This window comes from Zosterops lateralis, assembly GCF_965231275.1.
Source record: "Zosterops lateralis genome assembly, chromosome: 29".
Taxonomy (NCBI): Eukaryota; Metazoa; Chordata; class Aves; order Passeriformes; family Zosteropidae; genus Zosterops; species Zosterops lateralis.
Window position 1 is genome coordinate 738,086 of NC_139789.1, and position 13,278 is coordinate 751,363.

A 13,278-nucleotide genomic window follows, 5' to 3' on the forward strand; every position below is an offset into this window, starting at 1 on the left:
GCAATCTCGAGTCTCAGTGGAGCAGGGATTAGCGGGGGCATGAGGGTTCCACGTGGGTGGGTGCGCACCCACCACTGCCTCATCTGCTGCCAGTCCTTTGACCATCAATTGGGTTTTTTCAGCTAATCCTCTTGTGTCTCCTCTGTGTTGACTTCCTGAACCCCCAGTCCCCATGTGTGTGTGGTTCTGGGTGCCCATGGCATGAAGCTCTCCTGAGAACTTGCCCCAGCCCCATGGGTGCTGCCCCAATTTGGGACCCATGTAATGGGGGGTATTTCAGCCTGACCCAGTGTGTGCTGCAGTTCGACGATTCCTTCCACTTCCCCATCACTCTGATGTGGCAGCACCTGCTGTCCCCCTGCACGGCCACTGTCCCCTGCAAGCACCCTTGGGTGCAGCGAAGGGAAGGCCTTTCCACCCTGGCTGTGGCTTCCCCTCCTAATGCCTTAATCCGCACCTGATCCACAGTGCCCCTGGGGCTGGTCCCACTGACCTTGCAGGCACTGGGACCTGGTGGGCACCTCAGAGCAAGAGCTGCTACCACCACCCACCATGGCCTCCTTCTTCACGGCTGCCCTGAAGAGCTTCCAGGGGGGCAAGGACGAGTCACCTAAGGGGACCTCCAAGGATGACAAGGCAGCTGCGCTGCCCAACAGCGTGGCCCGCGAGGAGTTTGATGAGTACCAGCGGCAGCTGCTGGAAGATAAGTAAGGCTTTGTTGGGGCTCGGCGGGTCACTAGGGTCCCCCAACACACCAGAATCAGGATCTCACCTGCTGTGGGCTTTCCCCAAGGTGGCACAGGACAGGGACAGGGAGGGCAACTGGGGCAAGAGACAGCGCAAAGGAGGTGCCCTTCAATGTGTCTCGCCCACAGCATGGGAGGTCAATGGAGGGGCTGGCACAGGGCTGTGGCACCTTTGTGCACTACAGGTATCAAGGGGAACGCCCAGGTGTCAGAGCCCCAGGATGGTTCCACCCTAGCACCCTTAGAGCCAAGGGATGGGAGGTCAGCACGGGATTGGAGTAAGGTCCCACCTCCCCAGGACTGAGTGCTGTGGAAACCCAGTGGCTCAGCACCAGGGAGATGAGAGGCTGCAGGAGGAGCAAGTCTCTGCAATGGGCAGCTTCATCAAGCACCTCTGAATCTGGGTGCTGAGCCCAGTGGACAGGATGTGGCTCCTGTTCCTAGATCCCCACTTCAGACCTTCCCCCTCCTTTCCTAGATCTGCTCTGTATAGCTGGACCAGGGTGATGCCAGGGTAGTCCTGGGGGGCTCGGTGAGGTGGGGGTGATTGTGTGGCACCTGCTGCAGGATCGAGCGAGACAAGGTATTTGCACAGAGGAAGGCAGAACGGGCCACGATGCGGATGCACCTGCGGGACAAGTACCACCTGTCCCAGGTAAGAACCAGCCTGTCTGCGGACCTGGGGGGTTCCTCTTGACCCTACATCACCCGGAACAACCCCAGGCCCACGGCTGCTGTGCTCCCCTGGATGGGAGGGATTCCTGAAGAGGGCAGCAGACGGCCACTGTCTCCATCTGACTATCTGCCGCCCACTGTCCATCCAGCGTCCGCGTCTGGCACTGGACAGTCCTAAAATCCCCCCGGAAGCACACTGCGACTGGCTGTTCTCTGTCCCCCATCCCCCGCTCTACCGTGGTAGGCATCGTGTCTGTCCCCACCCGACACTCTCTCCCACCCGCGTTTAGGACGAGAGGGACGACGCCCAGGTGCACGTGGCCGGAGGTGTGGTGGAGCTGCCGCAGGACCTGGCAGCGATGGTGCACAGCGAGAAGGAGGAGGAGGATGTCAGCGGCGGGGCCTTCGCCTTCCTGGCAAAGCTGCGGGAGGTGGAGCTGCCGGCGCTGCGGGACCGCGCGCTGGGCGGCGTGGACCAGGTGAAGGAGAAGTGCGCCCTGATGTAGCACAGCCCCTGTCCCCGGGAGCGACGGAATGCGGAGGCTCTGGGTGCCTTTACTTGGAGTGCAGGTCCCAATACACGTTAGGCGTGGGTTTTCTTCCCCAAACCATTCCCAGTTGCTTTCCCAGGGTGTGCAGGGGTGCAGAATGCCTGGGTCCCCTCCAGCTGTTATGGTCAGATCCCTCTCGTAGTGCTCCTGGTGTGAGCCCCATATGGGGCAGGTCCCAGACACTGTTACTCCCCTTACCAGCCCAGGTACCGTGCATCATTTGGCTCAATAAATAAAACATTTGCTAGCACCATTCTGGTCGTCCTGCCATATCCCGCACCCACGCATTCCCTGTCCTGGTTGGTGAGGGGACATGATGACTGCGCTGGAGCCGGGCTGCCCCATGTCTCCTGAGCCACCAACCAGCCCAGGATGCTTGGCCAACGGGCCCATCCCCCGCTTCTGCAGCAGGCCCCACTGGGACCCAGTGATCACCCTGGCTATCCTTTGGGGACAGCACCGGGAGAGGTTGTGGAGCATTTACTACCGTTCTCGACCATCCCCTGGCAGTGCGAGCAGCAGGGGCATCCCTTTGGCTGGGCCAGGGGGCCTAGCTGCCTCCTGCCCCGCCAGGGACTCTGTCCTGAGCGCTTGGCAGCAGCGCTGGCTTAAATGCCGCCGGAAGGCCGGGGGCTGCTGAGATCACTAATACCTGCCTATTTTTGCGAGGTCTAATCTTCCTGAGTCGCCTGTCCCCGAGGACTAAGCTCGCTGAACCCGTGTGAAATGTACGGCCAGAGCTGGCCCCAGCGGCACCTCCCGCCGGAGCTGCCGGCAATCACGCTGTGTGTGCATGAAAGGAAGGACGCGCTGAGCCGCCTCCGTCCTCCCCACGCTGCTGCCATCTGCTCCGGAAAGGCTGCGGAGACGGGCTGCCCGGGCAGCCCACGGCCGCGGTTCCCGGGCTGGGAGGGGGAGGCCGGATCCAGTGCAGGTGGGCTGGGAGCTGTGTCACCGAGCTCAGCGCTGTTACCAGAGCCATCGGCCTCAGCCGCCGCTGAGGAGCTGGAGCACACGGAGCAAGGAGGTCTCTGGATGCACGAGATGCTCAGTTTCCCCCCGGAACTCCTCCGGCTACCAGTCCAGGGGCTAGTGGCTGCTGGAGCATCCCAGGGAGCATGAGACAGTCTCCTCTGGGCCGGAGGAGCCTCCTGATGTTTGGTGGTCCCACTGTCCCTGCTGTCCTTACCATCCCTGATGTCTCTGCCACTCCTATCCCCGTTCACCAGCTTTTCTTCAGAACTTAGGAACTCAGATCCCTGACAGAGTGGTAGCAGCTCTGGCACCCAGCACAACGCTGATCCCACCCTACATCGCTGCTCTCTCGGGGGTTGGGCTCACCACCAAGTGCCAGCTGCTGGGATGGCACTGAGGTCCCCAGCGAGCTCTGCCACCACTACCTCAGTCCTCCATCCCTGCTCCACATCAGGACCCCATCCTACCCTGACGGGCAGCCCTCTCCCAGTGTTCCCAGTGGGGCTGCATGGGGACTCCCAGCACCAGCTGGGATTCGGGTCAGGACCCTCCGCCAGGTCTGCTTGGCTAATCGTCCTGCCCCCCCCCCCCCCCCCCCCCCCCCCGCCCTCCCCATGCTGCCACCTGCCTCCCGCTCAGCACCCTTTTGGGTCACCCCTGCTGCCTCCCCGCCTGCCCAAGGCCTCTTAATGAACTAAAAAAGTGATAAATCCCCGGCCGAGCTGGTCACGTGAGGCCGGCGGCCCCCGGCCGTCCCCCGGTCCGACCCCCGCCTCCGGCCCCACCACCCCGGTAAGCTGACGCAGCGTCTCTAAGCGTTAGCAGCTTTGCGCGCTAATAGGATTAGGGAGGTTTAAAACTGTCATTTGAGTGAACTAAACCCCCTGATACTCTGCATTGCACCTTCTTAACCAATTTGCCTTCAATTAGGGTAATTGGGAAACTAGCAAAGAAGTATAGCATTAATATTTTAAAGTGATGAAGCGATTACGGGCCTTGGACAAGGAAGCAAATCAATTTGCTATCTGCTCCTAAAAGGCAATTATAATCATTTGGCAAATCAGCCTGCTGCCTTCCCCCGGGCGAGGCAACACCTTGCGGCAGCCGCGGGGCCGGCGCGGCACACACAGCGCCGGTGCCGGGCAGCTGGCCAGTCCCCCACCCCCAAACCGGCACCCTGGGGACCTCCCTGCACCCCCGGGCCAGTGGGGCACCCTGGGGAAACCTGCTGAAGACCGTCAGTGTGGGGTACACTGCTCCTGCACTCGTCACAAGTGGCCAGCATGTGCATCTGGACGAGTGGGGTGCCAGTTTGCAGCCCTGTCCCCACAGATTGCCCCTGCCTTGGGGATGTCCCCAGTACCTCCACAGGCAGCACTTCCCTGCTCTCCCCTGCAGGCTGCATGGCATGGGGGTATCACCCCATCCCCAGGGGCTGCATGGCCCACCTGTACATGTCATGCCATCCCTGGTGTGTGGTCTTGCTGTCCCCAGGGCACTGCCAGCCTGTCCCTGGGGTGGTGGGACACTGTCTCCTGGGTGGTGGCATGCCATCCCCAAAACAACATCACACTGTCCCCAGAGAGGTCTGAGACAGGGCAGACAAGCCTCACAACTCCAGTGGGGGACAACGGGATGGCCTTGGGGCCCACACCATGACGCAGAGGGTTTGCAGGGTCTCACCAACAGCAGCTCTGGCAAGGAGGACACAGACTCACTCAGGGGCCAGCAGCCACCTGACACAGGGTGCCGGGGTCCAAAATGCCTGCAGTGACATTTGCCACCCAAAAGAGGAAGTATGGCAAGGAGGGGAAGGGAGTGGGAGGAAGCCTAGACAGGTCCGGGGGTGGTGGCAGTTGCAAGTGGGAGGAAGATGGTTTTGGGAGAAAGTAAAAGTGAGCAAAGAAAGAAAAGGGCAAAATCCACTCCACATGATGGGGACTCTGGGCAGCACCAAGCATATCCCCTAGCACGGCCCAGGACCCCCACCATGATGTTTCCATCATTCTTTGGGGCCCAGGGCAGCAGTGGGAGTGGAGAAGAGAAGGATGGTAGTCCTGCCCCTCAGCCTGGCTGCCTTTGTCCCATGCTCCATTAGGCCAGAGCCTAATGGGCACCCCCCAGAGATTGCCCCCTTGGCTGGATCCCACAGCTGGTCCCCAGAGAGTGTTCCCATGCCTGGCCCCTGTGCTCAGTCCCATGTCCGTGACTCATCCCCACACCTGGTCCTATAGGCATTGCCCCATGGCTGCTTCCCACACTTGGCCCTCCTGCCTGGTCCCCTGCTCTGGACCCCATGAGTGTTCCCTGCCTGGTCTTCATCACATGTCCCCAAGGTTGTTTAAGGGGGCTGGTTTCTATAGCTGGTCCCTACACCTGGGCCTACAGCCAGACCCCAGAGCAGGTCCCCAGACTGTGTCTGCATCCTGGGTCCTTACAGCTGGACTTCACGGCTGGTCCCCATCCCTGTCCTTACACCTGTCCCCATCTCTACTCTCCACATGGGCAGGGCTCTGCAGGCAGCATCACTGGGAGCCACAGGGCCACCCACACTGTCACAGGGCTACCCCCAGGCTCGCCATCTTTATCCAGGAGGGAACAACACCCATCACTGCAGCATCCCCATCCCACTGAGGCTTGAGGCATCTGCCCCGGACCCCATCCCTGTGGTAGAGCCTCCACAGCCCAAGGAAATCCTGCCCCCTCCCCCTCCGTCCTTTCTTCTTCGCTCCCTCTGTTTCTAATTCTTTCTCCTTGCCTGTAATGAGGGGATTACACGGCAAACTCCAGCAGGACGCCTTTGTGGGGAGACAATCTGAGTGGGGAAGGCAGTTCGGGGCTTTGTCCGCCGCTGCCCCCCCCCCCCGGACCCGTGCTGGGGGGACATTTAGAGCAATTACTTGTCCAGAAAGTAACTGTCAATCATTCTTAAAGGGGAAGGCCTCCAATTAATAACCTCGTCTTAATCCTTTGGACTCATTTCCAATCTGCGGTGCCTTGGTGACATCTGCAACACTAAATAAAGATTCTCCCGAGCCTTAGCACAGCGGTTCTGTGACAAATAAGAAGACTAGAGGCAACTTTGGCTGCCAAAGCTGCGAGATTGGTGAGGTTGAGCCGCTTGTTTGGTTCCCGGGAGGGACCAGCAAAGTTAAATACTCCTGGAAAAGCCGAGTTGGGCCCAGCAGGTAACGCCGTTTTTTTCCAATTCGGGACAAAGCGCCGAGGGAAGATGCTGAGAAAGGGAGTAGGTGTCCCCAGGATGTGCCTGGGGTTGGTATTGGGGACAGGGCTGGCACCATTCCCTGGGGACTCAGGAGCGGGTGCGGGCGCTGGCCAGTGTCACTCGCCCTGAATCACAAAGAGCCAAGGGCAGGAGCCACCCATGCTCCTACCACCTGTCCCAGGCAGCTTGAGCCCAGGGAGCCAAATTCTGGCACCCAGATGGGCTTCCAAAGGCAAAGAATGGGGTCCCAGTGGAAGCTGGGGCTTTCCCTGGACTGTCTCTTGAACATCCTGCTACCAGGGGAGGCCATTTGTCCTCACTGATCTTCTGCTGCTTTGCAGTACTCAGGAAGTAAGGTTTTTTTACCCACTTTGACGAGGATTGAATGTTGTTTCTGGTGCTTTTGTGGGTGTCTTTATCAGCAGCTGTCCCCTCTCCCCAGCTAGCAGCCCCCACAGGAAAACCATGGGCTGAGGCATCAGGGAGAGGGGGGAAAGAGCTCTCCTGAGGTATTGGGTTCCCAGCACAGGTTTGCAGCATAAGGACTTAAACCCAAAATTTGCTGCTAGCATGACAGTGGCTGCAGGAAGATGTCCTTAAGGAGCCAGACTTTAGCAGTTCCCCCACCCTCAGCTCAGAGTGGCCTGTTTCCAGGCAGGATTCCGCTAACACTGGTGGCAAAGGCTTGAGAATCCTGAGGCCAGTCCCTGAAGGATGGGGAATATGGGGTGGTTGTTTGGTGCTAATGTCCGCCCAGCCTGATCTGTAATGCTCCCCCCCTTCCCCAGTCAGGGACATCTGTGCCCCCCTGGCCCAGCTGAGCAGACTGGGGTAGGAGTCCTTCCCTTGCTCCCATCCCGTTGGGTCCGGTGCTGCCGTCCTGCTGCTGGGTCACTGCTGCTCTGGTATTTTGCTGTTCTTGGCTCATCTGTGCTCCCAGGTCAGAGTTTGCTGCTCCCTGAGGAATTTTTGCCTCCTTTGCTTTCTGATGGGGTCAGGGGGTGAACCATGGGGCTCCATCTCTGCATCTTACCCCTGTCCCCCCACCATTGCCCCACTTCTTCTCCCACTTGCCCCATCTTATCCCCAGCCCCTCCAGCCCCTCTCACTTATTCCCCCCCCCCGCCAGTGTCCATCTCACCCATTCCCATTGCCCCAGCTCCTTCCAGCTCCCTCCTCAGCTCTGGCTCCCCCTCTTTGCTCCACTTTGCTCCATGGGACTGTGGGACATGGCTGGGCAGGGCAGATGGAGATCTTGATGGGGTGCTGGGTCCCTTGTGGGGTCCATGCCCCAGGAGGATGCTCTAAGTGCTCAGGGCCCCTCTCTCCTCTCCTTGCAGGTGTGGAGCTGTGCAAATGAGAAGCAGGTAAGTGAGAGCAGGACGGCAGTGGGGGACCCCATCCCCTCCTTGTGTCCCCTACCCCAGAACACACTGTGATACTCACACAGTGAACACATGGCTCCTGCTCCCCCCAGCCCCCACCCCACTGCTGCCTTGGGGCAACAACACTGCTGCCCTGACTTGGGGCTCCCCTTAGGCACCCTGAGACTGCCGGGCTGGACCTAGAGCCCCTCAGGCTCCTGACACCCTGCAAGGGGCTGTGGCGCATCAGGGGGGCTTGCAGCTCCTGAAGGCACACACACCATGCTGCAGTCCCTGCACACACAGCACTGCATGTGCACAGCCCCTCTGTGATTACAGCACCCACTGGGTGTGCAACACACACTGCACATGCTGCACATGCTACACACACAGCCCCTGGGCATGCACTGGGCACACTACCCACACCACAAACCCACAGCACAAACTCTGAGCACATCACAGCAGCAGCAGGCACATGCTGCTTGTGTTGGGTGCACTGCACACAGACACAGCACATGCTGCACAGGCACTGAACAGGTACTGCACATTGCCACAAACATGCACACACTGCATGTGCTGCACTGCATGGTGGGTGGCACAGGCTCTGCATGTGCCTCAGCTGCATGTGCCATGTGCACTGCACGCACTGCATACACTGCACACACACTGGGTGCCCACAGTTCCTGTGCCCACAGGCTGTGTGTGCCGCACACACACTGTGCACCCTGCACACCCACAGTGCTGTGCACACCCACGGTGCTGTGCACACCCTGCACAAGCGCTGTGCACACACACTGTGCCCTGCGTGCAGTAGTGCAGACACTGCACGATGTGTGCTGTATGCATGGCACACAGGCACTGCACCCTAGCACTGCTCCCATGTGGCACAAACCACCTCACACACCCCCATCCCTGCACATACACATCCGCACCATGCACATGCTGCACACCTTCCACTGCATGCTCAGCCCACTACACATTCCCTCCACATACCCATGTCTCACTGGGAGCACTCCTGGGGCCCTGCCCAGGAACAGGCATAGATGCAGCTGCCGCAGGCCCGCTGTGCACACCCCCACTGCGCACACAGCACACCCACACAGACACCCCTGTGTGCCCAGCCTGGGCAACACTCGACACCTGCCCCCTGTCTGCTGCCCTCTAGGTCCTCCATTTATCCCCTCTCAGCATGAACCCACTCTCCTTTTCTCTCCCCACTCCCCTTGAGGCATTAGGTGAGTCTTTGCTGGTGGGTCTGGGCAATGCTGTGCCTTCCCCTTGCCCCAGGATTATGGTTTTCTGCCCCATTTCCATGTCTGCTGACATCCTCACGATGGAAGGAGACCCTTAATCCCCTGCAAATACTGCAGGAAGATTTCAGATGCCAGATAAAAAGCTTAAAGATGAAACATTGCGAGGGTTGAAAATGCTTATAAGCATCACCAAAACGGCTATTAGCTGGGGGACAGTGCTGGGTCACTCCCACCCAGCCTGGGGACTGACACTGGGCCATCCAGCATTCTAGGGGCAGCCTTCACCATGGAAGAGGCTGGACAAGAGGAGCTGGGGAGGAGGGAGGGAATTAACCCAGGCTTGGTCCCCTCTAGGCCAGGGCTGAGAGAGATCAGGTTGGTTCTCTGTGATGGCACTCTCATAAAATCCTCCATTTTAGAGGAAATCTGACTTTTAGCACCAGTGGGTTCATTGGCCCAGTGGCACTGGACAGCAGAGCCAAATGTGAGGCTTCTCTTGGATTCTGGGTCAGTCCCCAGGACCCTGGGTCAGCCCCTAGGACTGTGAATCAGCCCCCAAGACACCACAGCCCTGGGATCCTCTGCTGTGGCAGAGAGGATTATGCCTTTGCATAACCTGTTCCTAGGGCCAACCCTATCTTGCCATCCCTCCGTTTACTTGTCCATCCATCCCTGGACTGGGGACATATGCGGCATCCAAAGCCCCCACACCCCTCTAACTCTGCGGTGCCCCTGAAGGTGCCACCATGTTCCTGAATAAGTGCGAGGGAGACCTGGGTGAGCTGCGGAAGCCAGGGGATGGTGAGGACGCCCCACCAGCCGCTGCTGAGGAGGAGCAGCCTAAGAAGAAGCACCGGCGGAACCGCACCACTTTCACCACGTACCAGCTGCACGAGCTGGAGCGTGCCTTTGAGAAGTCCCACTACCCTGATGTGTACAGCCGTGAGGAGCTGGCCATGAAGGTCAACCTGCCAGAGGTCCGCGTGCAGGTAGGGAAGGCAGCACCCCAGCACCCTGGATCTGTCCCTGAGCAGTATCAGAGGGACCTCAAGGTGCTGGAGAGCTCTGCTCAGCTGTCAGCTCTAGTCCCAATGCCCCTCTCTCTGCCTCAGTTTCCCCATTGCTCGAGATGGGAGTAGCATCTCTGCAGAGCCTGGGAAGAGCCTGGGGTCCTATGAGACTTCTCCCCACCATGCCTAGACTGATGGGGTGAGATCAGGGAGGGAGAAAGGGTCAAGGAGCTGAAGTAACAAACCCACTGCGAACCAAAGCAGTAACCCTCAAACAAATGAACTGAATTCCCCAGGCCTCAGCCTCAGTCAAGACAATGCACCTTTTTTTGTACAGGTCCAAACCATAAAGACATCTCTGCTGAGCTCTCTGAGCAACAACTGATTTCATAGAATCACAGAATCATTCAGGTTGGAAAAGTGCTTTGAGACCATTGAGTCCAACTCCTCCCTGAGCACTGCTAAGGCCACCACCAATCCATGTCCCTAAGTGCCACATTGACACATCTTGCAAGTCCCACCAGGAATGAGGACTCCATGACTGCCATAGGGAAGAAGTTTCCACTACTCTCCAACCTAACCCTCCCCTGGCACAGCTTGAGGCAGTTTCCTCCTGTCCTGTCCCTTGCTCCCTGGGAGCAGAGCCTGACCTCCACCTGGCTCCACCATCCTGTCAGAGAGTTGTAGAGAGTCAGAAGATCTCCCTGAGGCTCTCTTTTCTGCAGGCTGAGCTCCCCCGGCTTCCTCAGCTGCTCCTCATCCAGTTTGTGCTCCAGCCCTTTCCCCAGCTCCGTTCCCTTCTCTGGACATGCAGTTTGCACCAGTGCAGCCCAGTGTCCACCAACAGCCGTGAGCAGCCCATGGAACCCTCCCCTTTCCCACCCAGCCATTCATCTTTCCTCCTCTTTGCCTCCTGCAGCAGACCCCTGTGCCCTGTGCTGCTCTGGGGGCACAGGGACCAGCACTTTAATGAGCAGTTCCCATGGGGCCAGACATCACTGCTGGATTTGGGTCATTAGTCCCTGTCATTCCTGCTGGGTTTTGGCACAACTGCGGCTGTTTAACTTATAAAAACTGCAATTGAGGGGCTGGGGAGGTCGGATAACATTGTCCTATAGACTGCCGGGAGTCTGCAGGGCCTGGGTGCATGTTCCCATGGAGCAGAAGGGGCTGTGTGCTTACATCTCTCACTTTCTACACCTTGGAGAAGTCCTAGGTCTCTAGGGCTTGTGGGAGAGGTCTGACAGAGGTGCTGGAGCCCTGTATGACAGCCTTCGTGGGATGAGGTACCTCCTATGGGACACCGCCATCTCAAGCACTCTCTGTGGGGCACTCCACATGGAATACTGCAGAACGGGGCACTCCGCCTGGGGCAGAGACATGGGGCACCCTGCATGGGACACTCTGCATGGGGCACTGCACAGCTCCTTCCATCTCCCAGTGTGGCAGTGGTATATACTGCAAGGGTCCAGTTGGGCACAGTGAACTCATCTTGGCTCTCACTTTGCAGGTCTGGTTCCAGAACCGACGAGCCAAGTGGAGAAGGCAGGAAAAGATGGAGGCCAGTTCCATGAAGCTCCATGATACCCCCGTGCTCTCCTTCAACCGGCCCCCCATGACCCCCAACGTAGGGCCCATGAGCAACTCCCTCCCACTCGACCCATGGCTGACGTCCCCCATCTCCAGTGCCACCACGGTCCACAGCATCCCTGGCTTCATGGGAGCGCCCCAGGCCCTTCAGCCCCCCTACGCTGGGCACTCCTTCCTCAACACCCCACCGCCAATGGCGCAGGGCATGCAGCCCATGGCCCCCGCGCCCTACCAGTGCAGCACTCCCTTTGTGGACAAGTACCCGCTGGAGGAGGTGGACCAGAGGAGCTCCAGCATTGCCTCGCTCCGCATGAAAGCCAAGGAGCACATTCAGACCATTGACAAGACCTGGCAGCCCATTTGATGAACACTCCCCTCTGAGCTCCCCGGCTGCCGCTGCTGCCCCCGGTGCTGGCTCTGTCCTGCGGCAGGTGAGAGGACAGTGGGTGCTCATCAGGACCTAAGCTGGCAATGGGCAGGGATGCCAGGCTGCGTCTCCCCTACACTGACCCAGCACTGGTGGTGTCAGGGGAGCAAGTCGGGGTGCTGGCATGACCCCATGGCTGGGGGGAAGCTCTCCAGGAGAGCCCCTTTGCCTCTCTGAGGCACCAAGATCAGCTGATGACCTGGCTGAAGCTCAGGCATCCTGCTGTGCCACTGGGCCATCCACCACACCCCAGCTGGACACCTCCTTTCTCCACACTCCCTCCCCTTTCCATTACTTTATTTTTTTTTTTAATGCTGCAGATTTAAACAAAACTGAACAGAAAGCTCTAGTTTTGTAGGGAGTACTTGGGGGGATGTTTTAGCTGTGTCGGGGCACACTGCCGGTTGTGCCGGGAGATGTGCCAGTGCTGAGAGCACGAGTGTATTGTGAGTAAAGAGATATGCTGGACAGCTGCCTCATGCTGGAGTCAGGCGCTGCCAGGGCCTCAGTCATGGGGTGCCCTCCTTGGCAGTCTGTGGCTGCCAAGCCTCTGTCAGAAATGAGCTTTCTGTGTGAGCATGGGGGCAATCATCCCTGCACACCCTCCTGCCCTGCTCTCCCTCGGGATGCTGTGTGCAGGGCTAAGCCAGGTGCAGGCACAGGTGACCTGATCCAGCCCCAGCTGGGACCAGCTTGTTCTATACTGTGGCCTCAATAACTTGTCGCAGGTTCCCTGCTTGACTGTCCCTTGGGGCCTGTACCCACTGCCCCCACACCAACACTCCCAGAGGTGCTAGTGGCAGAGGGGCTGCCAGAATTGTGCTGGTGGGAGGATGGGTAGCAGTGGGGGAGCCCTGAGGCCCCTGGCCAGGGCTGGTGAAAGGAGAGGGCTGGCTGTGAGCCCTGGAGTCGCCACAACAGGGTTGTTGGGACACACCTACACCTGGCTTACCACTTGCCGGTGTCTCCTGCCAGGTGGAAGCTGAGTGGTGGTGACAAGGTGCTGTGTCCTCAGGAGTCCCCAGAGTGGCTTTGCAGTTCTGGGGGACCCCATCTGTCCACCTGCTGGAGCTCGGGGCACAGCCAGTGCCACTGGCACCCTCACTGATGGCAAAGGCCAGCATGGCCCCAGCACACAGCTGAGTTCACAGTGGCTTTAAGGTGCCTAAGCACAGCTGGAACAGACAGGGGGTTTATTCCTGGATGAGCAGGTGCCCCGGGCCCCTGAGGTGTCCTAGGTTCCTGGGATGCCCCAGTCCCTGGAGTAGCCAGACGAGGGAAAACCCTCTCACCAGCAAAATGTTTCCCCAGAAAATCTTCCCGCTCCAGACCTCACAACAGCCCCCAGCCGGGGCTATGCTGTGGCAGCACCATCCCCACCGCGTCCCCCCAGCCCAGATCCCGCTCAGTGCCATCGGCCCCGCCTGCAGCGCCCCCCCCGTCCAGGGTCTCACCCCGATC

At 59.3% G+C, this 13,278-nt stretch overlaps 2 protein-coding genes across 2 annotated transcripts; both read left to right on the forward strand.

Moving 5' to 3' along the window:
- Positions 1-552: 552 nt before the first annotated feature.
- On the forward strand, positions 553-1,927 carry LOC310920235 (complexin-3-like; the record flags this gene model as incomplete). The annotated part of the gene is made up of 3 exons (XM_083880078.1): positions 553-707; positions 1,314-1,401; positions 1,712-1,927. 3 exons carry the CDS (start codon positions 553-555, stop codon positions 1,925-1,927), a joined length of 459 nt encoding a protein of 152 aa, XP_083736204.1.
- Positions 1,928-9,536: 7,609 nt separating this feature from the next.
- Positions 9,537-11,754, forward strand: RAX2 (retina and anterior neural fold homeobox 2; the record flags this gene model as incomplete). The annotated part of the gene is made up of 2 exons (XM_083880105.1): positions 9,537-9,779; positions 11,311-11,754. The coding sequence occupies 2 exons, from the start codon at positions 9,537-9,539 to the stop codon at positions 11,752-11,754; spliced, it is 687 nt and encodes a 228-aa protein (XP_083736231.1).
- Positions 11,755-13,278: the final 1,524 nt, after the last annotated feature.